Source organism: Harmonia axyridis, chromosome 4 (assembly GCF_914767665.1).
Source record: "Harmonia axyridis chromosome 4, icHarAxyr1.1, whole genome shotgun sequence".
In the NCBI taxonomy this organism is placed as follows: Eukaryota; Metazoa; Arthropoda; class Insecta; order Coleoptera; family Coccinellidae; genus Harmonia; species Harmonia axyridis.
In genome coordinates, this window is record NC_059504.1 from 6,333,063 (window position 1) to 6,360,083 (window position 27,021).

Sequence of the window (27,021 nt, forward strand, 5' to 3'; positions counted from 1 at the left end):
ATTCCAAAATTCGCAAAAACCGATTTATTCCAACGTATACAAGAGTAATGTACTTAGTTGACCTTCGGAACATATGTTTTAATGAATGTATTGCAAATTGTAATAATTGGTGCCAAGATGTGGGATAGCAATTATATGATGTCAGGACACACTGTGATATTCTCATTTTATCTCTCAAAATTAAATGAAACATGACCGACTACGAAGTGTGTTGAAATATTCACGATGACCTAAACATGCACGTTGAACCAAAAGTAGGAAATTTTATGCGTTCGATTTTGAACTGTGGAATATCCACAAGTGATGGAATTGTTGGGTGTGTGATGAAGCAAAGATGTTATTTGAAGTGTTTCTTTCTTCTCTTCTTAACTGCACAGGGTGTTCCACTGATCATTTTAAGGAAAAAAGTCCTATAAACATAGCAAAAACTAATCTTTATACAGAAAACGTTTCGAGAAGTTTGAGCAGCGTTGAAGAAAATGCCAATTTTTTTTATCATAACGGCGGTTTTTTTCGAGGTATATAACTTTAAGTTGGCATAACTGTTCAAAATGGCGACCGATTTAACAGCTGTTACGTGATTTTTTCTCAGTTTCGTTTGGCAATTCATCATGAATAGACTCACGCCTGAACCACGCTTGCAAATAGTGAAATTTTATTTCGAAAATAATGGTTCTGTGCGGAATACGTATCGCGCACTACGTCCATTTTATTTTGTTTAGCGATGAAGCTCACTTCTGGTTGAATGGCTACGTCAACAAACAAAACTGCCGCATTTGGAGTGAAGCTAATCCTCAAGTGTATGTCGAAACACCGTTACATCCAGAAAAACTGACTGTTTGGTGCGCTTCATGGACTGGTGGAATCATTGGTCCGTACTTCTTCAAAAACGATGATGGCCAGAACGTTACAGTCAATGGTGATCGGTATAGAGCCATGATTACTGACTTTTTCATTCCTGAATTGAACAACCATGATGTCCAGGAGCTGTGGTTCCAACAAGACGGCGCAACATGTCACACAGCTCGTGCCACAATCGATTTATTGAAAGACACGTTTGGTGAGCGCCTAATTTCACGTTTTGGACCTGTGAATTGGCCTCCAAGATCATGTGATTTAACACCGCTAGACTACTTTCGGTGGGGCTATGTAAAGTCATTGGTCTATGCGGATAAGCCACAAACCTTGACCATTTGGAAGACAACATTCGCCGTGTTATTGCCGATATACGGCCACAAATGTTGGAAAAAGTCATCGAAAATTGGACGTCCAGATTGGACTACATCCGAGCCAGTCGTGGCGGTCATATGCCAGAAATCATATTCAAAATGTAATGCTACAAGATTATCTTGCGGATAAATAAAATTCATGTCGATCGAATAATCCATCGTTGTTTTATTGCAATTTAATGTTCTATAGCTCTAAAAGAAACACCCTTTATAAAACTGAAAAATTTCCCGTTTTGTCTGAAAGTTTTACAGGTGTAAGTAGATACACCGGGTTTTCTATGCAACTTAGCTGAAGGCATAGCTTATATCGAAAGCAAAAACCAATCTTTATACAGAAAAAGTTCTGAGAACTTTAAGCAGCGTTGTTCAAGAAAATACCATTTTTTTTATCATATTTACTCAAATATTTTGGTTATATTTTATTTGTCATGATATCCTCTTATTTTATTCCTTGTTTTCATTAATTCAATTAGTAGATCCGCTTATGAGCTCCACATCAAATCTGAATAAACACCGTAAAATGAGGAATTTATACTACTCGATATTTTGTTAAAATTATTCAACATCAGCCAAAATTTGAACGAAGTAAATGATCTGCAAATACTCCATCTTGTATTAAGTTCAAGATGACACGAATCGTGGAAAAATTGTTCGAAACATCTGGATGAAGCCAGTCGACATTATTTAGTCTGCTCTATAAATAAAACTATCAATTAATTTTATGATGTTCAAAAGTCTCAGAAATGTTAGGAAAATGAGGTTATTTCGTGCGAACGTTCAACTCGAAATCGATCACAAAAAGATATTTCCAACAAAATTCGATATTAACTAAAAAACTAATCATTCACAAAGAACTTTGATTTTACTCATCAAATAGATCCGGTTTCTGAAAGGCTGTTCAAGGTGTTGTTTAACTAACGTAACTATTGACTTAAAAGTAAGCTATGACTGTTTTTATTTGACGTTTCTAACTGTCAAAGCACGCCATTATGCTTTGTTACAAAACTGAAATGAAGTGATCTGTTGTTGCTGTTGACGAATTCGAATCGTCTACATTATTAAGTGATTTTGAAGGACACTGTATTCAAGACGTCTTGACATTTCGTCGATCTGTCATCAAGAATAACTAGCTGTTCAGAAATCCAAACTATGTTTGACATATGATTGACTTTCTACACTCTGTCAACTTCTCAACTGACACGATAGTCAAATCAAAGTGTCTGATAATGCTTTGAGCAGAGTAAAAAAGATAGATAGAGAGAGTATACATTTTTACATGTCCCCAACATGGTTAGATTACGTTTTCGCATTGTGATATATTTTCAAATCCCATTCTACTATATCGTTATGAATGTATATTATATTGAATGAAATATATTTATTTGAGTGATTCCCGATTAAATATGCAAATTTAAATATTTAGAATCCGATATTTTCCGTAATTGTCGAATTTATAATAAGCAGAATATTTATTATTTTCTGTATCTACCTGCTGAAATCCAAGGTTTGGCAACTTTTGCTCTCCTAGTGTCATCGGTTGTTTCACGTCGTTTGGCGCGTATGTAGTTTGTTTTCTGAATTTCTGATATATTTAGGTATTTATTTAAATATATTTTGATTTAATATGAAACGTTGATTCACTATGGGACATGAGATGTGCGTTCTTTGTGGAGAAACTTGCGAATTGAGTGAAATATCATATCACTGATATGATTTCATTTCCGCGCGTTTCGTGTCAAATTTGTTCATTACTCTGAGGTAGAAAACAATATATTTGATGTCTGATTAGTTAATTTTTGTGTTGATCCACTTTTCAGAAACAGGTTGTTTGTTTATTGTATTACTGTATAAATTTTACGCAATATGTAGTTAATTTCTGCCTTCTCTCTCACATTTTCATTAATCTTTCAATATTCCAAATACATTAATTCTTTTTTTTACCCGAAAAGATTAATGCATTAGGGTAATCAACTTTATGTCGAACTTTTGATTCAAGTAGCTACTATTCATTACTGTTTGAAAAATTCGAAAATACGTAAATCAATATATTCGTTTCAAATTCCCAGCTCCAAAATAATAAAACCCGATACAGATATTGTTAAATATAACATTTTTATGATCGAATTCCGCTTTAGTTTCCAATATAATCCATTAGTACAATATACATCAGAACATTGGGAGTTATCTCATCATAATAACACTGACATTTGAGAAGTTAGGTACCCGTAATTCTTTAAAGTGAGTATCAATTCGGCAAGATACGTCTGTCTAGTGATATTTCCAGAAATCTATAAATAGGGTTTCATTGCAGCCGGCGCTCTATCGTTTTCTCTAAACTAGAAAATAATCTGTCCTGCTGAATAAAGCATCCCTCAGATGTACGGTCTTGACATACGAGCAGATCAGAAGGTTTGGTAACATCAGAAAATGATTTGGACTTGGAAGTTGATATTCCTACAAGATAACCAAACAGAAGCTATTTCTTTTTTTTTAATAAATGCACAAACCGATACCTTCTTATAGTACTTACCAAGTTCTCCAGAAAGTAAATAGTTAATTAATTTTTAAGTGGAGTCGAGTAAATGAATGAATAATATTTTGATATATATTTTTCGCTATTGGAGATCAAGTTCCATAAATGATTGATGTATGAGGGTAAAGGTACAGAATATCTTGATTGTAGAGTATAAAATCAAGTCTGGCGTCCCTCAGGGATCAGATCTGATCGCCCTTTTTTTTTTTGAACTATTGTTTATTCGTTCGGCAAATCGTCTGAAAACAGCTTTTATCATTTCGTTTCCGCACATTGATAGTAAATACTTCAATAATTCTTCCACCTTTTTTATCAAAACTTCGTCTATACCAATCATCTGTATTCATGGTAATTGTTGATAGTTGGGAATTGCTCAGAATTATTATTATTGGATATGACGTTTTTTGAGTTCAGAGTGGACATAATATTATAATGAAGTTGTTGTAACGCTATTTGAATCCACAGAGTCTTTATAAGCGTTTAACGAACGTTTCGACAATAATGTTGTCTTCTTCAGTCATTGCAAAAAATAATACGCATCAGTGTTGATGTTTTTTTCAATGAATTTTCGGCATTGACTACTAACATCATTAGCCATCAAATAATACAGACGTAGGCATACAGTGTTTCTGTTATAACAAGTTGAAATTGTATCATTCTTTTTGGAAAACCCTCTAATTTTCCTATCAACAGTGAAAATTTCTTCAAGCTTATTTTCTTTAAATTCTCTTGGCCTTCTACAAGTTGTAGTTTAAATTGGCTATAAAATAACAATTTCAAGTGATCTTATTTTGTAATTATCACTAATTTCATATGTTTTATATAGGCTCTAAGTCATCAAGTCATCTTTGACCATCTTAAGTAAAATATTGAGTAAAAGTGCAAAATTAGCTTGTACCAAAAAATGACAATTTCATGAGATGGAAGCTCTAACGAATTAAACTAATAAAAAAGGGCCCGATAGATACAGAATGAAACTACGACCAGCTTTCTAGGAACTAAATGATTGTTTCTACAACTCCATTTCTATTCATTCATTTCTCATCTCTTCTCATCTTGGAACGATAGTGGCAATTCACCTTTAACTTTTCACTTCCGAACATCTCGCGTTTTACCCCTCTGTATGTTTTACGATGTAGAAAATTGGAGTGGTTAAGAGTTTTTAGGACCTTTTAAAAGGGTTACAAGTATTCTGGTTTATAACGTCACGAAAATAAACATGCTACTTATAATCATTAGGGTTGTGACATAAACATCCTGAAAATATACAAGTTTCGACTGAGCGTTTCAACTAATTACGCAAAGAAAGACAATAAGTGAACATAACATTTGATGAAGCCCTTTTCCCTTGGTTGAAAAATTATTATGAAGTTATGTTCTGAAAGTTTTTAATCCATCCGTGGAAATTGACAAAGATCCATTGTTTTGGTCCATTTGGATTTAGATACACTCTATTAGAAATACCTGGCTCATGAGTATAAAAATTTCAATGTGGACAGGTGTAGATCAAGATCACTATTAAGTCACAGAAATACTCAGTCTGCGGCCTCAATTCATATCTTAATTTTTCGTTAAAGATTATCATCTAAAGTGTGTTCTTTTTAGAGCTATAGAACTTTAAATTGCAATAAAACAACGATGGATTATTCGATTGACATGAATTTTATTTATCCGCAAGATAATCTTGTAGCATTACATTTTAAATATGATTTCTGGCATATAACCGCCATGGCTGGCTCGGATGTAGTCCAATCTGGACGTCCAATTTTCGATGACTTTTTCCAACATTTGTGGCCGTATATCGGCAATATCACGGCGAATGTTGTCTTCCAAATGGTCAAGGGTTTTTGGCTTATCCGCATAGACCAATGACTTTACATAGCTCCACAGAAAGTAATCTAGCGGTGTTAAATCACAAGATCTTGGCGGAATCTTGAGCTCGCCCTTTTCAATCTCTAGTTTCAGCACATCTTCGAAACTTATTTCGCTTACTTCAAAGTGATCTCCAAATTCTGCAAATTCACACTGTGACGGAAGATTTCGAGTAGAGTAGAATATGCACCGACACACATGTAATTGAGTGATTTATTTGGATCTATATCCCAACTGAAGTCTGTAAGTACTTAATTGAAAGAACGAGGTCATTGCTCACTCCGTAACAAGAAAATAACTAATTGAAGAAGTTCATTGGGAATCACCATCGATTAATGACAGATCATTTGAACTATTTGCCGTTATCAACATCTTCAAAAGATGATGGATTACATGGTTCTTCCATTTAGTGCTTGAAATCAAAGTTCTCAATAGGAAACACTTTTATTTGCTCGTTTATGTTTTGCATTCGAATAGAATTGTTTGAAAGTTTTGTTACAGGTCTCGTAAAACTGAGTAATAAACATAGATAGAGGGAGCATATGTCATTTTCAGTGAGCAAATTTTGTCCCCAACATGAACTATCAAATTTGGCATGAAGCGCGCGGAAATGAAAACATATCAGTGATACGATATTTCACTCAATTCGCAAGTTTCTCCACAAAGAACGCACTTCTTGTGTCCCATAGTGAATCAACGTTTCATATTAATTCAAAATATACTCCGCAAAAAAATTAACGCACATTATGGAAACCTCAAATTTATTCTACAACTGAAGGTGTTCTCAATAATAATTGTTTTTATCAGAATTATGCATGCATATGTTATCCACTTTCAACGTTTTTCTTCAATACAGATGTTTTTTCCCAGCAGGAATAAAAAAAGATGAAGACCAGGACAGGGTAGACCACGAGTAACAACTGCCATTCAAGAACGTTACTTGAGAGTTTCTTCGTTGAGACAACGGTTTGCAACCGCTCGCCTCCTTCAAAATCAGCTTGAGCAAACTCATGAGGTGCAAATTAGCACTCAGACAATAAGAAATCGCCTCAGAGAATGATGATTTAAGGCCTCGTGTCGCGCCAAGAGGCCCAGCTCTTACCCCAGCCCATCGAAGGGCGCGTTTGGATTTTGCGAGAGAGCATATCCATTGGGAAGAGGCTGATTGGGAAAGAGTTCTCTTCACAGATGAGTCTAGATTCCCCCTCTACCATTGTGATCGACGTTCCCTTGTATACAGACGTCCACATGAAAGATATGCTCTGTGCAATTTCCTGAATACTACTGGTTTCGGGGGAGGATCGATTATGGTATGGGGTGGAATATCTTTGACTGCTTGCACAGACCTAGTGTTCGTTGATATTGGAGCTATGAATGCTGATAGGTGTATAAGGAACATTCTTGAAGAGCAAGTAGTGCCATTTGCCCCATACATTGGTGAAAATTTCATTTTTATGGACGATAATGCCAGACCCCATCGTGCGCGCATCGTTCAGGAGTACCTTGAAGAGGTTGAAGTCTCTCGAATGGAATGGCCAGCAAGAAGTCCAGATCTCAATCCGATTGATCAGGTTTGGGACAACCTCAATAGAAGACTGAGAAGTTCAGAAAATCATCCAGCTTCTCTTAATGACTTAGGAATCCAACTCAGAGAAATCTGGGAAGGATTAGATCAGAACATTTTAAGATCACTCATTTTGAGTATGAACCGTCGTTGCCGAGCTGTAATTAACGCAAGGGGTGGAAATATCATGTATTAAATCACTTATCAGCATTCTAGTATTTTGAAAATTGTTTATTTCTCTTCTTTCATATAAGATTCGGTGAAATCCTGAATTTTTCTTCCATTTAATGTGTCTTGTTTCGTTCAAAACTTTCCCGACAGAACATAAAAAATAAGTTATAAAGTCATATAGAGTTAACTTTCATTTAAATTGAGATTTTCAGAATGTGCGTTAATTTTTTTGCGCAGTGTATTTCATTAAATATAATATACATCCATAACGATATAGTAAAATTGTGGATTCGAAAACATATCACAATCCGACAACGTAATCTAACCATGTTGGGGACATGTATAAATTGCGAATACTCCCTCTATATATGTTTATTACTCTATGGAACTGTCTGACATTGGAGTTACCTTAAAAAATCAATTCGTCAATTTGAATACATCATCTGTTTCTTCTTAACTGAAAATTTCAAGGTGCAAATTGATTATTCCAAAAATTCACAATTGAAGCTTACAAATGGAAAGAATCGCCTCAAAACTTGCACCGTATAGAGAATAGGAAGCGGGCAAATCACCAATAGCGGAGTGACTCAAAATACGAAGACGTTCAATCTGGAAGCAAACTGCAATAGAAGCTGGGAGGAGTGCCGGCATCTAACTTATAAATAGAGGTAGTCAAGGACTTTCAGGTGTTTTCAGCGTGAATGGTGCTTCACTAAAGACTGGATATTATTTCAGTCTATTTTTAAATCGTATCATTGGCCGAACCGTGCACTTGCTCACTTTATGTGCCTAGGAAGTATTCTAACGTTTTTCAGAAAATAAGGTCACTTCCAATATTACGATACTCAAAACTCAGTTCATTACTCATTGACCTGGCAAGGTAGCGAATATATTTGCCCATTCATCTCAAGTTCGTAAAGTAGATACGATGGACCGTAGTCCAAATCGAAAATAGACAAAATAATAAATATGCTCTATGCGTTTCCTGAACACTCTGCTTGATAGATTAACTATTTCAAATTTCATCAATGATATTTCTCCCCTTCTGTGGGCAATTCACATTGGATTCAATCTAAGATGAATAGAAAGCCTGGTGTTTCTAAAGGGTGTTTTTTTTAGAGCTATAGAACTTTAAATTGCAATAAAACAACGATGGATTATTCGATTGACATGAATTTTATTTATCCGCAAGATAATCTTGTGGCATTACATTTTAAATATGATTTCTGGCATATGACCGCCACGGCTAGCTCGGATGTAGTCCAATCTGGACGTCCAATTTTCGATGACTTTTTCCAACATTTGTGGCCGTATATCGGCAATAACACGTCGAATGTTGTCTTCCAAATGGTCAAGGGTTTGTGGCTTATCCGCGTAGACCAATGACTTTACATAGCCCCACAGAAAGTAGTCTAGCGGTGTTAAATCACAAGATCTTGGAGGCCAATTCACAGGTCCAAAACGTGTCTTTCAATAAATCGATTGTGGCACGAGCTGTGACATGTTGCGCCGTCTTGTTGGAACCACAGCTCCTGGACATCATGGTTGTTCAATTCAGGAATGAAAAAGTTAGTAATCATGGCTCTATACCGATCACCATTGACTGTAACGTTCTGGCCATCATCGTTTTTGAAGAAGTACGGACCAATGATTCCACCAGCCCATAAAGCGCACCAAACAGTCAGTTTTTCTGGATGTAACGGTGTTTCGACATACACTTAAGGATTAGCTTCACTCCAAATGCGGCAGTTTTGTTTCTTGACGTAGCCATTCAACCAGAATGATGGTCGATTTTGTCGACGATAAAATGGACGTAGTGCGCGATACGTATTCCGCACAGAACCATTATTTTCGAAATAAAATTGCACTATTTGCAAGTGTTGTTCAGACGTGGGTCTATTCATGATGAATTGCCAAACCAAACTGAGAAGAAATCATTTGACAGCTGTTAAATCGGTAGCCATCTTGAACAGTAATGGCAACTTAAAGTTATATACCTCGAAAAAAAACACCCTTTACTTATACCTGTAAAACTTTCAGACAAAACAGGAGGTTTTTCAGATTTATACCTACCTGATTTCGAGGGATCGCGTCAGTTTTAGATAGCGCATACAGCGTTTATATTTGACATTTCTCTCGATTCTCGGCTCTCGTGACCTTTGAGTATAGAACAATAATATTTAATTTTTTATGCTCGTAACAATCTTCTATACTCTGTCATTATATTCCATTATTTTCATTGAAAATTCGATAGGAACTGAATTGTAATTTATTGTGAAAGTTTGTAAAGGCTGAAATCAGTATTTCATTTTTAGAAGGCGCCAGGCAGATAGCGGGAATTCGAAAATTTCTGAAGAGCGCCACCTTACAGAACAGGTGGATATCTGAAAAAGTCTGGAACAAAATCGAATCAGTATACATATCAGGGATTCTATGCATCTTGATTCAATCAAATTGAGGGTAGATGACGGTCATCCAACCATTCTCTTTTAGGAAACAGTCAATTATGATGTGTAGAATTAGTGTATTAACAAAACCTACGTAGGTTCTGAAATTTATACCGATACCAATAGTTCTCTAATTTTTTCGTTCGCTGAGCTGAGACTGCTGAAAGAAAATGTAACTATTTCTGTTGGCTAGCAGGCTACTCTTAGTGTTCATGTTGCAGTCAATCAAAGCTCTAGTAAAAAGTACCATAACAAATAGTTGACAACAATTCGCTTAGGTGTATGATATTCCCCTCTCAGAATAAAATGAAATGAACAACACCATTCGAATTCAAATTGAATCATGTAGTTTCTTATGTTGGCAGCTATGAAATGTCAGGAAAAGTGTTCCTGTTATTCGACGATAATAACAAATATTGAATTTTTCTTGGTTTTTGGTCGTTGTGCCAATCCTGACAAGTTCACCGGTAGTGGAATCAAGCCAAAAATATCCGAACTTATCCACCTAATGTTATGTATGACTCTCGTAGATGAATCACTATGGAATCATTGACTTTAAAATAATTTCAATGTGATTACTAGCCTAGATTTTCAGTGGAAAGCAATTGAATAATTTCGTCTTAAAATAAACGGTTAAGTGGGGCAAAATTATTCCATTTGATGGATTGTGAGAATGAAAATATTAGCAACCAATAAAATTATCCAAGGTGCGCAAGGTATAATATTCATTGATTACCTCCAAAAGGGCCAGACCATCAACAGCGATTATTAGATAGCGTTATTGGATCGTTTAAAGGGTGAAATCATTAAAAACGGCCCCATATGAAGAAAAAAAGGGTGCTGTTTCATCAAGACTATGCGCTGTGTCATAAATCAATGAAAACAAAATTGCATGAATTGGGCTTCGAATTACTTCTGCATCCACCGTATTCGCAAGATCTGACCCCCAGCGACTTTTTCCTGTTGTCAGACCTCAAAAGAATGCTCGCTGGAAAGAAATTTAGCGCCAATGAAGAAGTAATCGCCGAAACTGAGGCCTATTTTGAAGCGAAAGACGAATCGTACTAAAAAAATGGTATCGAAAAGTTGGAAGATCGCTATAATCGCTGTATCGCCCTCGAAGGCAACTATGTTGAATAATAAGAACGAATTTTGCCAAAAAAAAATGTGTTTTACTATGGTAAATCGGGGTCTTTTCAATTGGGCTGTTATTGTTAACAATACCGCATTCTTGCAGGTCAGCGTGTTTGATACTTTTCATCCCGCGGATTTGCGAGATTGAGTAGAGTAGCTTAAGCTAGAGTTCGCCCCTATATCATGTATTATTTTTTTTTTTTTACAATAAAGGTACTATTATTATTATTATTATTATATTTTGGTGCGGGATTGGTATATTCCTTTTATAAATTTATAATAGACACAAGCGTCTGATCTTTGGTTTTCGGCGGTTCCCACATTATGGTGATCCCTCTCGGTCGGCGTAGAAATACGAAAAATGGCCACATAGATTCCATCGAAATTAAAATACAATCGGTATGGCGGCTTCGGCCGTGCAGCGGCGACATTGTTACATATTTGGTCCTGGGACTATTAGCGAATTCCGTGGCATTGTTCTCTCATTCGCATTCAGCACGCGTTTTACGCTACAACGCCACGCCAGCCCGCCCGTTATTCTCTGACTGATGGAATTCCTCGTCTGCCCTCCGAGAATAATCAACTGATTTTGACACATCCGAGGGAATTCGGTGCTGCGTCTTTTAGACTGACTCGCGTTTGGCCAGGTTTGAGTCCGATTATAATAATAATCGTCTTTATTGGTCGAAAGTTTAGCTTACTTACGCCACTCTTACACTTCAACTCACAATATATCCCTTAAGAGGGATTTATACCACGTGACTTTCTCGTGATCTGCCAAAGTTCGATTACTCCTGCCTCCCCAGCGTTTTTGAGATCTCACCACTTTTCAGGTTGAGTACAGCAATCTTGAACCATAGTATAAGGACCATTCCTTATACTATGCTTAAACGTTCCTCTGATTTACCGTCTTTTCTACTACATGTATTCAAAATACGTTTTTACGTCTTCATTTTTAATTTTGGAAAAACTGTTTTCTCAGCCTTTGACAAGACTTTCTGCTAATCAGAATTCGTCAATTCTGGCACCGTTCACCGATTCTTTGTAGAGCTAACGGTTTCGAGGAAATTTGAACTCGAAATTTGGGAAAAAATTGAATTTCCCTCCAAAAATCGTTATATCTCCTGAATAATTCATCACAGACCCCTCAAATAAAGCGTTTTTCAAACTTCAAGTTACTCTCTAAAACATAGTGAGGGTTCAAGTGCGTAGCCCACGTCCAGAAGAAGTGGCAGCTTCAGGAATATTATCAATTTTTTCTTTGAAAATTTCAGATTTATGCCTATAATTTATGAAATAATGTACTGATCGCCAAACTCCAAGGATTTTCCTGATCTACATAGTCGAATCAATCAAAAAAATATTTTCATGAAGGAACTTATATTTTTTTTTAATTTTCTAAGGGTTAGGTATGGAAAATTTTACGAAAAATTTTGAACAAAAAATTTTTCAGGTGAGATCGAAATTCGGCTAATCAGAGATCGCCAATGCTACGTAGAATTTTATTCCGTTTTTGGCTTGTACCTTCTCATTATTGAATGGCATAACCTACTGAACACAAATGACTCAAGAAATCTCAAAAAAAAAACAGAGTGTTACCAGTATAATGCTATTATGATATAAATTATTTCATTACTTTTGGAAAACCCTTTATGAATATATAAAATAAAATAGTTTAGAATATCTGAAGTCACTTGGAGGAAGCTGAATATTTCGATTATACAAGGGTTGTCCAAGTTTCCAGAAATTCCTTTGGGGCCAGTGAATTTATTGCCTAACAATACAAATGAACTTCGGTATTTAGCGGATCGCGGTATCCACTTCAAAGGGACATCTATGGCTATGCGTTTTTATGGACTTTGTAACTTTGGATATACTATAGCTATAAATAAATAAATAATAATTTAATTAAATTCACGGCGTTCAGACAATTTTTCAATTTTGGAAAAAGTACCTCCCCGAGCGGGGCTCGAACCCGCAACCTACGAATTACAAGTCCGATGCTCTAGCCGTTCAGCTACCGGGGAAGCTGAAGATTAAAGATGAGCATCGGACGAGTAATTCGGAGGTTGCGGGTTGGAGCTCCGCTCGGGGAGGTACTTTTTCCAGAATTGAAAAATTGTCTGAACGCCCTGAATTTAATTTTAATCTAATAATAAAATAAAAGTAAAATTACGTATATAATCGTTTTTCTTGTGTACCATAATGATTGATTGTTTTTTTTCTTTTTTGGTAGGGATACGACCGCCACGGGTGATGGAGATTGAGGACAAGTCAGTTACTGCAAATAGTGGTAGAAAGCGACGACTGAAATTGGTCTGCAGGAGCAGAGGCTTGCCCATTCCAACGCTAAGTTGGTCCCGCAACGGCACTAACATCCACCCTAACCATAGGATCAGAATAACGTACAAAAAGTAGGTAAAATCGATTTTTAACTCCATTATGAAGGGTGTTTTTTTTAGAGCTATAGAACTTTAAATTGCAATAAAACAACGATGGATTATTCGATTGACATGAATTTTATTTATCCGCAAGATAATCTTGTGGAATCACATTTCAAATATGATTTCTGGCATATGACCGCCACGGTTGGCTCGGATGTAGTCCAATCTGGACGTCGAATTCTCGATGACTTTTTCCAACTTTTGTGGCCGTATATCGGCAGTAACACAGCGAATGTTGTCTTCCAAATGGTCAAGGGTTTGTGGCTTATCCGCATAGACCAATGACTTTACATAGCCCCACAGAAAGTAGTCTAGCGGTGTTAAATCACAAGATCTTGGAGGCCCATTAACAGGTCCAAAACGTGAAATTAGGCGGTCACCAAACGTATCTTACAATAAATCGATTGTGGCATGAGCTGTGTGACATGTTGCGCCGTCTTGTTGGAACCACAGCTCCTGGACATCATGGTTGTTCAATTCAGGAATGAAAAAGTTAGTAATCATGGCTCTATACCGATCACCATTGACTGTAACGTTCTGGACATCATCGTTTTTGAAGAAGTACGGACCAATGATTCCACCAGCCCATAAAGCGCACCAAACAGTCAGTTTTTCTGGATGTACCGGTGTTTCGACATACAATACACTTTAGGATTAGCTTCACTCCAAATGCGGCAGTTTTGTTTGTTGAAGTAGCCATTCAACCAGAAGTGCGCTTCATCGCTAAACAAAATAAAATGGACGTAGAGCGCGATACGTATTCCGCACATAACCATTATTTTCGAAATAAAATTGCACTATTTGTAAGCGTTGTTCAGGCATGAGTCTATTCATGATCAATTGCCAAACCAAACTGAGAATAAATCACTTGACAGCTGTTAAATCGGTCGCCATCTTGAACAGTAATGCCAACTTAAAGTTATATACCTCGAAAAAAAACACCCGTTACATTCATTCTACCGAACAAAAAACATTTTTTGCTGGTTTATTGTTTTCGTTCAAGTGATAAGATAGTGAAGAATCCACACACGAAACATTGTCATGTTACACTCAGTAAGTTGAGAGTAGACAGTGAGGACCAAGACTTTCGATGTGTAGTTATATAAAATAAAAATTTCAAGCTGATCACATATCATAGAAAATTAAAAAACAATACTTACCTTAACCTTTTTATCAAACGATCCCAAATGTTCGATATTGAAAATAATGAAATAGGGCATAAAATGTGTATGTTATATCTGTATTTTTTTTTCCAGGAGGAGTAGTACGTTACTTATCACGGAACCATCCGTTAGTGACCATGGGCGGTACGCGTGTACGGCGCGAGGTGTTAGTGGCAAGCCAGCATCGACGTACTTCGACTACCGTGATTTCAGTGTACATAGTGAGAATTCTGAAGCAACTGGTACCTATACTCTCTTCTCTACCATTCGTGGTCTGTGTTCTCTATACTCTTTCATTCAATTCTTCTCTTCTTCAGTAGAAAAATAGCCTTATCACTTCAAAGTAGAATTCACTCCTCAGGATTTCAATTTAAACATTTTTGGTTAATATCTGAATCTGAATACTCCGGATTTTGCATAAAATTTATCGTTATTCAGCTAATTGATATACATGGTGAATGTTGAAAGAAGAAATTTCAGATATAGTCCATTTTTGGGTATAGATTTCACAGTACCATTTCAGTGTGAATATATAACGTGTGAAAATAAAATTCCTAACTTAATATTTACCGCTAAGTTGAAATTAATTTCATAGAATGCAATTAATTCTACCGAGTCTGAAAATACAGGGTGATTCACCATGATGGCGTATAAGTAGTTTTTGGAAAACTAATCATAATTTTGTGCTGAAAATTTGCATGTTTGGTTTTTGAGACAATGATCTTTCTCCCTAAAATATTTCCAGAAATACTACTTTCTCATTTTGAATGGCATGCCCAGTATATTATTGCAACATTTGATAGCTTATTTGATGACAATTTCAGGAATATGCCATAACTTGGATCGTTAGTTTTCTCCCAAATTCGGCATATTCGTGAAATTGTCATCAAATAAGCTATCTAATGATGCAATAATATACTGGGTGTGCTAATACTGGGTGTGTAATAGTCTTTTCCAAAAATTTCTCCCTAAAGGGAGAAAGATCATTGTATCAAACTCCAACGCAACTTGCAAATATTCAGCACAAAATTATGATTAGTTTTACATAAACTTCTAAAAGGCCATCGCAGTGAATCACCCTGTATTATATTCACGTATCTACAGCATAAATATTGCTAATTCTCGGAATCTACGATGCTACAGAATGGTGAAGGCGTCGGTTTCAATTTCTCGTAAAATTTCAATAAAACTTTTGAGTAACAGAATGAAGGACGATAACTGATCCAGAATAGTCTATGTTTTACGTTGCTGCAAAGTGGCGAATGCATCGGGTTCATTTTCATACACAGGATGTTCCTTAGGGATATGCTAATTTAATCGATTTATCGAAGTTTTTACTTTTTTTCTTTTCGTTATTTTCTTCGATAGCTCAAGTGAAGTATAGCAATTCATTATTTTTTTGGAAATCGCGCAAATATTATGTTGAATATGGGACAAAAATAGTAAAAAAATTTAATTATTTTTCAAGTATGCTCTTAATGGTTAGAATATTTTTTCATACTTAGTTTCTTCTAGGAAGCTCAAAGAACCTTTCGAAATCAATGAAATTTTGGAATTGAAATCGTGATATTTGTAATCATATATTAATATCCACTTTACACCTGAATACTAACATTTTTCCTCTGTTTTTGAACGTCCTTATTTACCTCTCAAATCTTAATTATTTTTTTCAGATCGACCTTGCGAACCCGAAATGGATAAACATTACTGTTTTAATGGTGGAACATGTCACTACGTAATGAAAATGCAAGAATTGTATTGCGTGTAAGTATTTTTGAGTTATCCTCAAATATTTTCAAAAATTGTCTGTTGAATAAAAAACTAGATATGGACTTTTGCTATCAACAAAGCTCAATTAATAATAACCTTCATAAAACTTATTCAGAGGGATTGTCACCAAGTGGCTTTCCGCGTAACTGGCCAATTGAAAAGTCCCCGGTCTACCATAGTAAAACACATTTTTTTTGGCTAAATTCAATTTTATTGTTCAACATACTTGCCTTCGAGGGCGATACAGCGACTATAGCGATCTTCCAACTTATCTATACCATTTTTGTAGTACGATTTATCTTTCGTTTCGAAATAGGCCTCAGTTTCGGCGATTTCTTCTTCATTGGCGCTAAATTTCTTTTCAGCGGCAATTCGAAGCCTAATTTGTGCAATTTTGCCATTGTTTTCATTGATTTGTGACACGGCGCATTGTCTTGATGAAACAGAACCTTTTCTTCTTCAAATAGGGCTGTTTTTTAAAGATTTCATCCTTTAAACGATCCAATAACGCTAAATAATAATGACTGTTGATAGTCTGGCTCTTTTGGAGGTAATCAATTGATATTATACCTTGCGCATCCCAGAATACTGATGCCAGAACCTTGCCAATTGACTGTTGTGTTTTTCCTCGCTTTGGATTCGGTTCATCGTGTGCAGTCCACTCAGCTGACTGTCGATTGGACTCCAAAGTGAAATGAGCCATGTTTCATCCATTGTCACATATAGACGCAAAATTTTCAGGTTTATTGCAATTAAACAGCTTCAAACACTGCTCAGAATCATTAACACGTTATTACTTTTGATCAATTGTGAGCTCGCGCGGCACCCATTTTGCACACAGCTTTCTCATGTACAAATATTCGTGAATTATATGATGTACACGTTCAGATAATATCTTCACAATGTCTGCTCTCTCGATCAATTTCACATTACGTTCATTCAAAATTATTTTGTGAAATTTTCTGATTTTTTCGTCGACGACAGCCTCTATTGGGTGTCCACTGCATTCGGTGCTCACTTTTAAACTTTGCATACCAATCAATGGTGGTTGATTTTCCTGGTGCAGACCCCGGAAAGTCTTCATCAAGCCAAGATTTTGCTTCAACTGTATTTTTTCCCTTCAAAAAGCAAGATTTTATCAGTATACGAAATTATTTTTCCACCTTTTTCCAAATATAAAGAGTAGCTACACTCACAACGCAATATCTCACAAACTAATGGTCGGACTGCTGTCAAATTTTGGTACGTATCGTTTGAAGGTTGGTACTAACTAAAAATCATATGGATTTAATACTAGCATCGCCATCTGTGCATCAGACCGAGGACTTTTCAATTGGCCTAATATCAGTCGGTGCTTTGTACATTGTACATACATCAGTTCTTTTGCGAAAAATGAAATATTACCAGTATTTTTTTTTTCTTTTTTTCATTCGCAAATTGAGAATATTTACTTTTCTACGATGTAGATTATTGTTTGAAGAATTTTCGTGAAAACCACACAAAAATCGGTGATTTGCAAGAAGAAATATCTTTAATTTCGTTCGTGTTGATTCGAAATCATAATTTAATTACTGTAAATGATAAACAATTTTCTCAATATATCTATATATTCTTAGAATTCTTTCAAAACTCGACCTCTTAATGCTCTTCACCGAAACAGACATTTTTATGATATTCATAAATGTAATTGCTAAATCTTAAAAAATTATGTGTGACCCCTACTGCCTTTTAAGATTTTTGAGAGGGTTGCATTCCGCTCGAAGTCATGAACCCCACGAATTTGCAATCGCAAGAAGTCCCACTCCAGATAAATTTTGACCTTATGGAAATTTTCGTCGGCTGTTTTATGCGGGCCATCCTGTATATTGAAACATTAGCGCCTATTCATAATTTTGATAAAATTATATCTTTTCAGGTGTCCTGATGGTTATAGTTTAGGTTATTTTATATTGAAATATTAGCGCCTTTTCATAATTTTCATAAAATTCTATCTTTTCAGGGGTCCTGATGGTTAGGTTAGGTTAGGTTATGTTATTGTATATTGAAATATTAGCGCCTATACATAATTTTCATAAAAATTCTGTCTTTCCAGGTGTCCTGATGGTTACACGGGCCTTAGATGTGACAGCAAACTGCCCAGCCAATCCAGTATGTATCCCTCAACGCCATCTTTGTACACGTGTAAAATGGGCCTCTCGACCAGATATTTCTGTTAGCGCCGGCCCTGTCCGCCGCAGGGCCGGATCCGGCTAATGGACCCCCCTGCGCGCGGATAACAATCATTTCTATAATTTTTCGTTACCGATGTACATATGCATTCTACAAACTAACGTGATCAAATTGTATATTTGTACACTATCCTAATTTATAAGACTGTTAATAGTTCGTTAAGGAAACAAACAGTCACTCTACTAATTTTTTAGTATCCTTACCTGAATTCAATAATATGTGATATCGTTCTGATATTAGGAGTCCATTCTTTCAGTTTAAATCTGCATTTTCTTCAACATTTCCATCTCTTTATCTTTTCGAGGACAGTGTGATTTCTACCGAACGAATGGGTGCTCAAAATTTTGGAATTATAGAGAAACTTGGTACAGAATTATGACGAATTTGCCAACTGAAAATTTGTTTCAGTTATAAATTTATTATTTATTAGCTAACTTCATTATAGAAGTACTTGTCTATTTGTTTTAAAATAACTTATTTGAAATCTTTCCTCAATTTTTACTGCCAATATAGAGTCATTCTCTAAAGATGGCTTGGTTCTTTGTTATTTCCAAAGAATATGCATATAGTTGCCATTTGTGAAATATTTTTTTTAAAGAGAAAATTCTCGAAATTGAATTCTGGTAAATAATACCTATATAACGTCAGGGACCGATTTTACTTGATTTTTGTATAAAGCTATGTAGATATATTTATTTATTACATCTATTACTCACAACAAATTCTGAATTGTTTATATAACACAACCTAAAAGAATAGTTGTAAAACTTGATAATAAATTATTACGAACAAATCATTCGAATTTGTTTTTTTTTTTTTGTTTTTTATCATTTCCAAAGGTGGAGAGGAGTATTATACGGATTTTGTAAATAGGTACGTAATTTCTTTGAATTCTTCTTTCTAATTTAACATTAACACTCTTCCTTTAATCTATGTAGAATATAGTAGACCATCTACTAATCCATGTACAAAAACATTTCAAGTTGTGTTTCCTCATGAACTTCAATTTGTTGTGAGTTTTGAGATGTTACTTTTTTTGTACTTTTTCACCTTATTCACATCATTTTATTCTAATACATATCATTTCAACTAACACACACACACACACCTATTTACTTGTGAATATTGTGAATTATTTCATCCGTTATACTAATTTTGGTCGTAACTGAAACACAAATGTTTGGTTTTGTTATACAGGGTGGCCATTTGAAAACGAAACAGACGAGATTACAGACGAAATAAAGTTTTTCGATAGAAATGCTCGGACAGGTCGATTTCTGTTTCGAGGGGGACAACTTAAGATGTAGGTTACGGACGCATAGCGCTTCAACCCTTGCTGCTACAACCCCCACCCCCAATTTTTGAATAGGGAAGATGGGGTGAGTGATACCTCAATTTAAAGGTATTTTTATACTGATTTCAGCACAGTAATTGTTTTTTCATTTTATGCATTAGTTCTCGAAATATTCATGCGTTAGTTAGTTAGGAAGGAAGCCACAGTCATGGTTGTTTTGAAGCTCAAAATGTCGATTTTTCACAAAACACTACAAGTGCCATGAAAACACTACTTCATTTTCGAATACTTAGTTAAGAATATTTCGAGAACTAATGCATAAAATGAAAAAACAATTACTGTGCTGAAATCAGTATAAAAATACCTTTCAAATGAGGTATCACTCACCCCATCTTCCCTATTCAAAATTTGGGGGTGAGGGTTGTAGTAGCAAGGGTTGAAGCGCTATGCGTCCGTAACCTACATCTTAAGTTGTCCCCCTCGAAACAGAAATCGACCTGTCCGAGCATTTCTATCGAAAAACTTCATTTCGTCTGTAATCTCGTCTGTTTCGTTTTCAAATGGCCACCCTGTATATCTAATCAAAATATCTCCAGAACTGAATTTCTCGGTATTCTATAAAGATGGAACAATGTCCAAGAACATATAACTTATTTCCATTAGATTTTTGAGAAGATTAAAATGGAAAATTCAAAACAAGAAATAACTATGAAAATTGCCTACTTTTTTTCTAGGTAAAACTATCAAAAAACCAAATTTCCCGCATTTTTTGCTATCCTGTTATTGAATTATTGTACTTCCTCTAATATCAACGTAATTTTCTCATGAATTTCATCACCATTTCTGATTAACCACTACTAAGAGTGAAGTTTTGAATCTTATCAAATATTTTCAGGGCTTTTCTATTGATGCAAACATTTTTGTTAAAGGTGAACTCTATTCCGCAATAGATGGAGTAAATTGAAAGGAATGTTTCTTTTACAGGGTAAGGCATTTTAGCTATAAGATCTTTTCTAATGATTATGATGTAGATATTTCGAAAAAAATGTAGCAGTCGAGAAAAGTACCAAAAATCAACCATTTGAAAATGGTTGCCAAAATTCTTTATTTATTCTTCCTTTATTATTGGTTGACAATCATGCATCCCTTGTGGTCACTTGACCCAGGACTCAATATTTTTCTCTCTAATGTTGGAGTGAATGCACCTATAGTATCCTCTACATTGAATATCAAATATTCTATACTCAAAAATCCTCTGTACGTATGCAATTCCCAATATTTTTTTGAAATATTATTTCTTTTAATCTTTCTGTAGAACTTAAACTTCCTAGAATAATTAAATAAATTAATCAAATTAAAAATAAGGGTCATATTATCCTTAATTATTAAATACTTTATATTCTTCAATTATTTTCTTCTGGTGGCTTATATTTAATTTTCAATTACTTTTGCAGGTTGAGAGGAAGCCAGCGACTTTGAACGATACCAAAGAAATATAGTATAAGAGTGTTTATAGTATGAAGAAACTATGCTGCAGATAATATTCGCTTCTGAATATTAATTATTCTGATAGCCTTATGAATGTATGTACTGTCATAACGATTAAAATAGTAAAAAAGAGTATTATTTAAATATATTATATACAATGAATCTCTAGTTGTTTTCTTTCAACATATTTTCAGGAGCTAAATGATCAATATTTGAAAATAATGTTTTTTTAGTTAATATAGGCGGCAAAGTAATATTAATATTTTTCAATTATTTTATTGTTACATATATATGTTCGTATTCCAGAAATAAAAATGTTCAGAATGAAATGAAAAATGAAGACAGTTCTATTGGGGATTTGAGGAAAGTAAGCAATATATCTATCTTATCACATATTGTTTTTATAGATTTATTTAGATTCTATCTATTACAACAGCAGACAAAAAAAATTTAATTTTTACATTGAAATCGGTATAGCACATATTAAACATTTTATTCCTTACATTAAATAGTATATTTTAATATAAAACACTTGTTCTCAGTTCCTTCTAATATGAAGTAAATATCATAAAAAAAAATTTCAAGTGATATTGTCTTGAATTATTAAATTATAACAATAGCAAGTCCTACAATTCCGTATTCTTATAGGTAACAACAGTCTCCATTTTATGAAGTTTTGTCGAAAAAGCTTTCATCTTAACACTTTGAGCATTTTTTATATTAGCTGGTTCAGATTCAGTCCATTCTTCAGGTAATTCTATATTGTCTTTTGTATAAATTTGAACATCAAAACTACAGATACAATCCAATAAAGGGAGATATGTTACTGATGCTGTTATTTGTCTCACCACATCGCGAATTTCTTTTTTAATTGTTGATAGAGGTTTATCTGATACTACTTCACCATTCGATGTATCTCCTTCATATTCTACTTTGAAATCCCATCTCTCTAAAGTTTCTCTCGATTTTACATTCGTTATAATGAGAGCAATTTTATTCACATATTTTAAAACCAACCACTCTAAAAAAATTAAATAAAACATTCCAACTATAACAATAACCAAAATTCTCACCTTTAAGTTGAACTAAAGTTTTCTCCAAAAATTCGATTATTTTCTTATCTGTGGACATAAACATTGTCAATTCGTAATTTTCCACAGTTTGAAAGGTATCTGGAGGATAAATCCCTCTTTGAAATAGTATGGAATTAATGCCATAATCTGAAACATTGATAATGTAGAAAAAAATTAATTACGATAGCTCTAGATTCTTACTCAGGTAATCACAAATGATTTCCGCAGATCCTTTCAAAGTTATAGCTGATTTAGTTTTTTGAACAGTAGCCATTATTATTTATTTTATCCCAAAGTCGATAATTTTATAATCACAATCCAGCGGTTAATTCAAACAATACACATTTATGAAAAACCGTTATTTTGACAATTCAATGTCAAAGTCAAATATTGCTAGGGGTGTTTCACCATTCAATGAAAATCGTTTGATCAATTTCTATCGTTTCGGTTTTTGAAATGAAATATATTTTTTTCAATATTAAATCGTGGATTATCGCCTCTCATGATTAAATCAAGTGATATTTTCCATGTTTCAATCTTGATCAACAGCTGAAACAGCTTAATATCGCCTTTCATTTCATGTAAAATATCGATATCATTGAAAATAAATCGTATATAGGTCAAATAAATTTTCTTTATATTCTGTGCTTTGTCTATAGACTATAATTTTGACATTTTTCTGTTGAAATAATTTTAAGGTTACCTCTTTCTCATCGTTAAACTTTGGGAAGATGAATATTTATTGAAATGAATAATGTTTTACCATCGTTTTAATAAAGGATTAATTACAGGATTTGAATGATTTCAGTCAATTCATTAGGGGCATAATAATTGATGTTGTTTTCTCATAATGGTAAATTAATTTCAAAAAGTATTTCTTAATTGATGTCTCCACTACCCTAATTATTTTTCAGGAGCTACACGCACATTTATTTATAGTGCTAAGTTTAATACAATGTTCGATACAATTTTATGTCCCCGGTATGGCTCCTACAGATTTCAAAAAAGGGGAAATAGTAGAATTGAAAGCAGTTAAAATGACAAGTATTCACACCCAGTTGCCATTTGAATATTATTCATTACCCTTATGTTTACCAAAAGGAGCTATAGGTATTCATTACAAATCGGAAAATTTAGGGGAAGTCCTCAGAGGAGATCGAATTGTAAATACTCCTTATGTAGTTAAAATGGCTGAGAACACACCATGTACTCTACTGTGCAATTCTAACGATAAGCCAATTAACTGGAATCCTAGTCAATCACAGACTGTTGTTGATCGTATACAACATGATTATTATGTTCACTTGTAAGTTGAACTTTGAAGTTTTTCACTTGAACAAATTTCATTGATGTAGTTTATTTGTTGAAATACTCAAATTAATTTAACAAACATTTTATGTGGAAATGTTTAAATTATATTTATATTTGAAATTCAAGAATAGTGGATAACTTACCAGCTGCTACCATCAAATCAAAGACAGATAATGGTTATCAATATCAACTGGGCTATGCATTAGGAACATCTGTAGGAGATAGAAATTATATCAACAACCATCTTAAATTGAAGTTACTGTATCATAACCCTACACCGTAAGTATGAATTCTTCATATGTATAATGACCAGTACCTAATGTTGAAGAGAGAAAATTAAAAATAGGGAGAAATTTTTTCAACACATTATTTATTTTTGATTGATATAATGCTCAATAAATCTTGTATAAATTCTTGTTATTTTATAAAATGTTGAAAAAAAACTTGTGTGATTGTATCTTGACAATATTTAATATATTTGACCGATTATGAACATTTTATTGAAATATATTATTTTGTTTCAGAGATGTTTATAGAGTTGTAGGTTTTCATGTGGAAGCTGTATCAGTGCATAAAGATGACCTTAAATTTGTGGGAAACTCTTGTAGTTTTCCAGATAAGCCTAGATATCAACTTGTAGATCCTACAACAGGCACTAAATTATTCTTTACTTATGAAGTTGAATGGGAGGAATCCATGGTGAGCTGGGCTTCGAGATGGGATACTTATTTGTCAGTAGGAGATGCACAAATACACTGGTTCTCTATAATAAACTCAATAGTGGTCATATTTTTCCTTTCAGGTGAATTTCAAATTGACCACCCCTCTCCTGCTTAATAATACTTTGAGGTAATTTTAGGCATCTTGACCATGATTATGGTACGAACTCTTAGAAGGGATATCGCAAAATATAATGCTGATGAAAATTATGATGATGCAATGGAAGAAACTGGCTGGAAACTAGTACATGGCGATGTGTTTAGACCACCCAAATATTCAAGATTATTCTCAGCAATTATCGGTTCTGGCATACAAATATTTTTTATGTCGCTTGTAACATTATGTAAGTTCATTTCTTTGCATTTTAAATGAATGATATTTAGTGTTTTCAAGTTTTTTATTTGCGATAGTAAAATTTTGGAATTATTTAAGTCCATTCGAGATGCTTTTAAAACATACAGAATTATGTCGTTAATGAAATCTGGAAACTGAATTGATAATGATTGTAATCTTTTTCTTTCTAGTTTTTGCTATGCTTGGAATGTTATCACCAGCTTCTCGGGGAGCACTCACTTCTGCCGTTATCTTTTTCTTCACATTTATGGGAGTAGTGGCAGGTTATTATTCTGCCCGTCTTTATAAAACATTGAAAGGACGTGAATGGAAAAGAGCTGCGTTTTTAACTGCCACCTTATATCCCGGAACAGTGGCAGGTGTTTGCTTTTTCCTCAATTTCCTCATTTGGGGAAAAGCAAGTAGTGGCGCAGTACCTTTTTCAACTATGATCTCTTTACTTTTGATGTGGGTATTCATTTCTATGCCTTTGGTATACCTAGGATATTATTTTGGATATAGAAAACAGCCTTATAGTCATCCTGTGAGGACCAACCAAATTCCAAGACAAGTTCCCGAACAGAATTGGTATATGAATCCAATTTTGTGGTAAGTTTTCTGAATTAAGTTACTATGAAAAAAAAGAGAAAAATAGGCGAAAAATGTTAAATGTTTGAATTCAATTTTATTTTTTCAGTACCCTCATGGCTGGTATACTACCATTTGGAGCTGTATTTATAGAATTATTCTTCATTTTCACCGCAATTTGGGAAAATCAATTCTATTATCTATTTGGATTTTTGTTCCTGGTTTTCATTATACTGATCATATCATGTTCCCAAATTTCAATTGTGATGGTATATTTTCAACTTTGTGAAGAGGTAAGTTTTTTCATATGTAAAGGGTTTTCGAATAGGAATAATATATTTAAAAAAGGTTATAATGCTAACACTGTATGTTATTTTCTCTAATTCTGTGGTTATTCCGTTCATTCTTCCACATCTTGTAGAACAAAATCGTGCGAGAATATATCAGAAACGCACAGTTTTCATGGTTATATTTTATTATTCTATGTTGGTACTCCGAACTTTCCGCCACAGCTTTATCTGTCAATTCATCAATTTGCCTTAAAGAAATCAGTTCTGCCAACCAACATTTTTCAATGCAAAAATCACTAAATTATATTTATGGAAATATTTCATTAATTTCAATGAAAATGCAATGAATTAGAGAAAATAATGTATAATACTCGTACAGAAGGCTCATTCTACCACTCGTTCATTCCAAAACTCGCCACTTCGTGGCTCGTTTTTGAATTTTGAACTCGTGGAAGAATAGCAATGCCTTCTGCACTTGTATTATAAATAATTATTTTGACATTTCTTGTGTCATGTGTTCAGTAGATTATGTCATTTCATCATGGAAAGATACACGCCTCAATTACGTTAAAAAATTGTTTTATCAAAATCAATGCTCATTTATGAGTATGAGAAGTTATTGGAATGAAATTCTAAAATTATAGTGTATGTTTCTTAGAAATTCATCACTGAAAATGTGTTTTAGGATTACCACTGGTGGTGGAGAAGTTTACTTGTTTCTGGAGGGTCTGCTCTCTATATATTGTTCTACTCCTTATTCTACTTCGTAACCAACTTGAATATAAATGAGTTCGTACCCACCCTTTTGTACTTTGGTTATACAGCACTTATGGTACTCACATTTTGGCTTCTGACTGGATCTATAGGCTTCCTTGCAGCCTATGCTTTCGTGAGGAAAATATATGCAGCTGTGAAAATTGATTGAACAGGTGTTTTTCAATGTGAAAATAATTATGTGTAAATTGTTAATGATCATATTACAGATAATTTGTCATTAAATAATAAGTATTTATATTAGAATTGTGTATCTGAAGTAAAAATGAATTATTAATTGATTTTAATAAGATGATAACAAATTTTGTAAATAAATTTTAATGAAATCACCTACCTCATAAATTTTTATTTGCTAAATAATTTTAGTTTCCTTTATAGAAGGGTGAAAAATGTGACCAATAATAGGTACATCAGAACTACTCGTAGGGAAAGCATCGTAAAAACTCTTAATGTTTTCATATTTTAGTTAGCAACCTGAAGTTTCTGATGATGACAACTTTGTTGTTGAAACGTGCGTCAAAAGCCAATTAAAAAAATTCCTTGAAGAAGTGTATAGTTTTTCAAATATAGTGTGTTTAATATATTAAATCATTT

At 34.1% G+C, this 27,021-nt stretch overlaps 3 protein-coding genes and 1 non-coding gene across 8 annotated transcripts in view; 2 read left to right on the forward strand and 2 right to left on the reverse strand.

Annotated features, from left to right (window-relative positions):
- The window catches only part of LOC123679294 (protein vein), a 71,044-nt gene extending 49,544 nt beyond the window's left edge, over positions 1-21,500 (forward strand). The window contains exons 2-7 of one of the 5 annotated variants that reach the window (XR_006747371.1): positions 13,187-13,364; positions 14,651-14,829; positions 16,231-16,321; positions 18,420-18,475; positions 20,746-20,835; positions 21,305-21,500. Coding sequence is in view for 4 of the 5 variants with exons in the window: in XM_045616803.1 (XP_045472759.1) it covers positions 13,187-13,364; positions 14,651-14,829; positions 16,231-16,321; positions 18,420-18,543 (572 nt within the window). In the remaining variant the exon portion in view is untranslated. Of the gene's footprint in view, positions 1-13,186; positions 13,365-14,650; positions 14,830-16,230; positions 16,322-18,419; positions 19,353-20,745; positions 20,836-21,304 lie in introns of those variants that run through there. The other 4 variants (XM_045616805.1, XM_045616806.1, XM_045616803.1 and 1 more) reach the window with 4 other exon arrangements.
- On the reverse strand, positions 12,905-12,977 carry Trnat-ugu. Its single transcript has one exon. It is a non-coding gene; the product is annotated as a tRNA-Thr (tRNA).
- Positions 21,501-21,733: 233 nt separating the features above from the next.
- Positions 21,734-22,766, reverse strand: LOC123679298 (mitotic spindle assembly checkpoint protein MAD2A). Its single transcript, XM_045616810.1, has 3 exons — positions 22,613-22,766; positions 22,412-22,558; positions 21,734-22,359 (listed from the first exon to the last, which is right to left on the reverse strand). The coding sequence occupies exons 1-3, from the start codon at positions 22,683-22,685 to the stop codon at positions 21,965-21,967; spliced, it is 615 nt and encodes a 204-aa protein (XP_045472766.1). The 5' UTR covers positions 22,686-22,766; the 3' UTR covers positions 21,734-21,964.
- A 316-nt stretch (positions 22,767-23,082) lies between these two features.
- LOC123679296 (transmembrane 9 superfamily member 4) lies at positions 23,083-26,760 on the forward strand. Its single transcript, XM_045616808.1, has 8 exons — positions 23,083-23,264; positions 23,326-23,717; positions 23,849-24,001; positions 24,247-24,524; positions 24,582-24,785; positions 24,967-25,384; positions 25,473-25,656; positions 26,339-26,760. Exons 1-8 carry the CDS (start codon positions 23,262-23,264, stop codon positions 26,576-26,578), a joined length of 1,872 nt encoding a protein of 623 aa, XP_045472764.1. The 5' UTR covers positions 23,083-23,261; the 3' UTR covers positions 26,579-26,760.
- Positions 26,761-27,021: the final 261 nt, after the last annotated feature.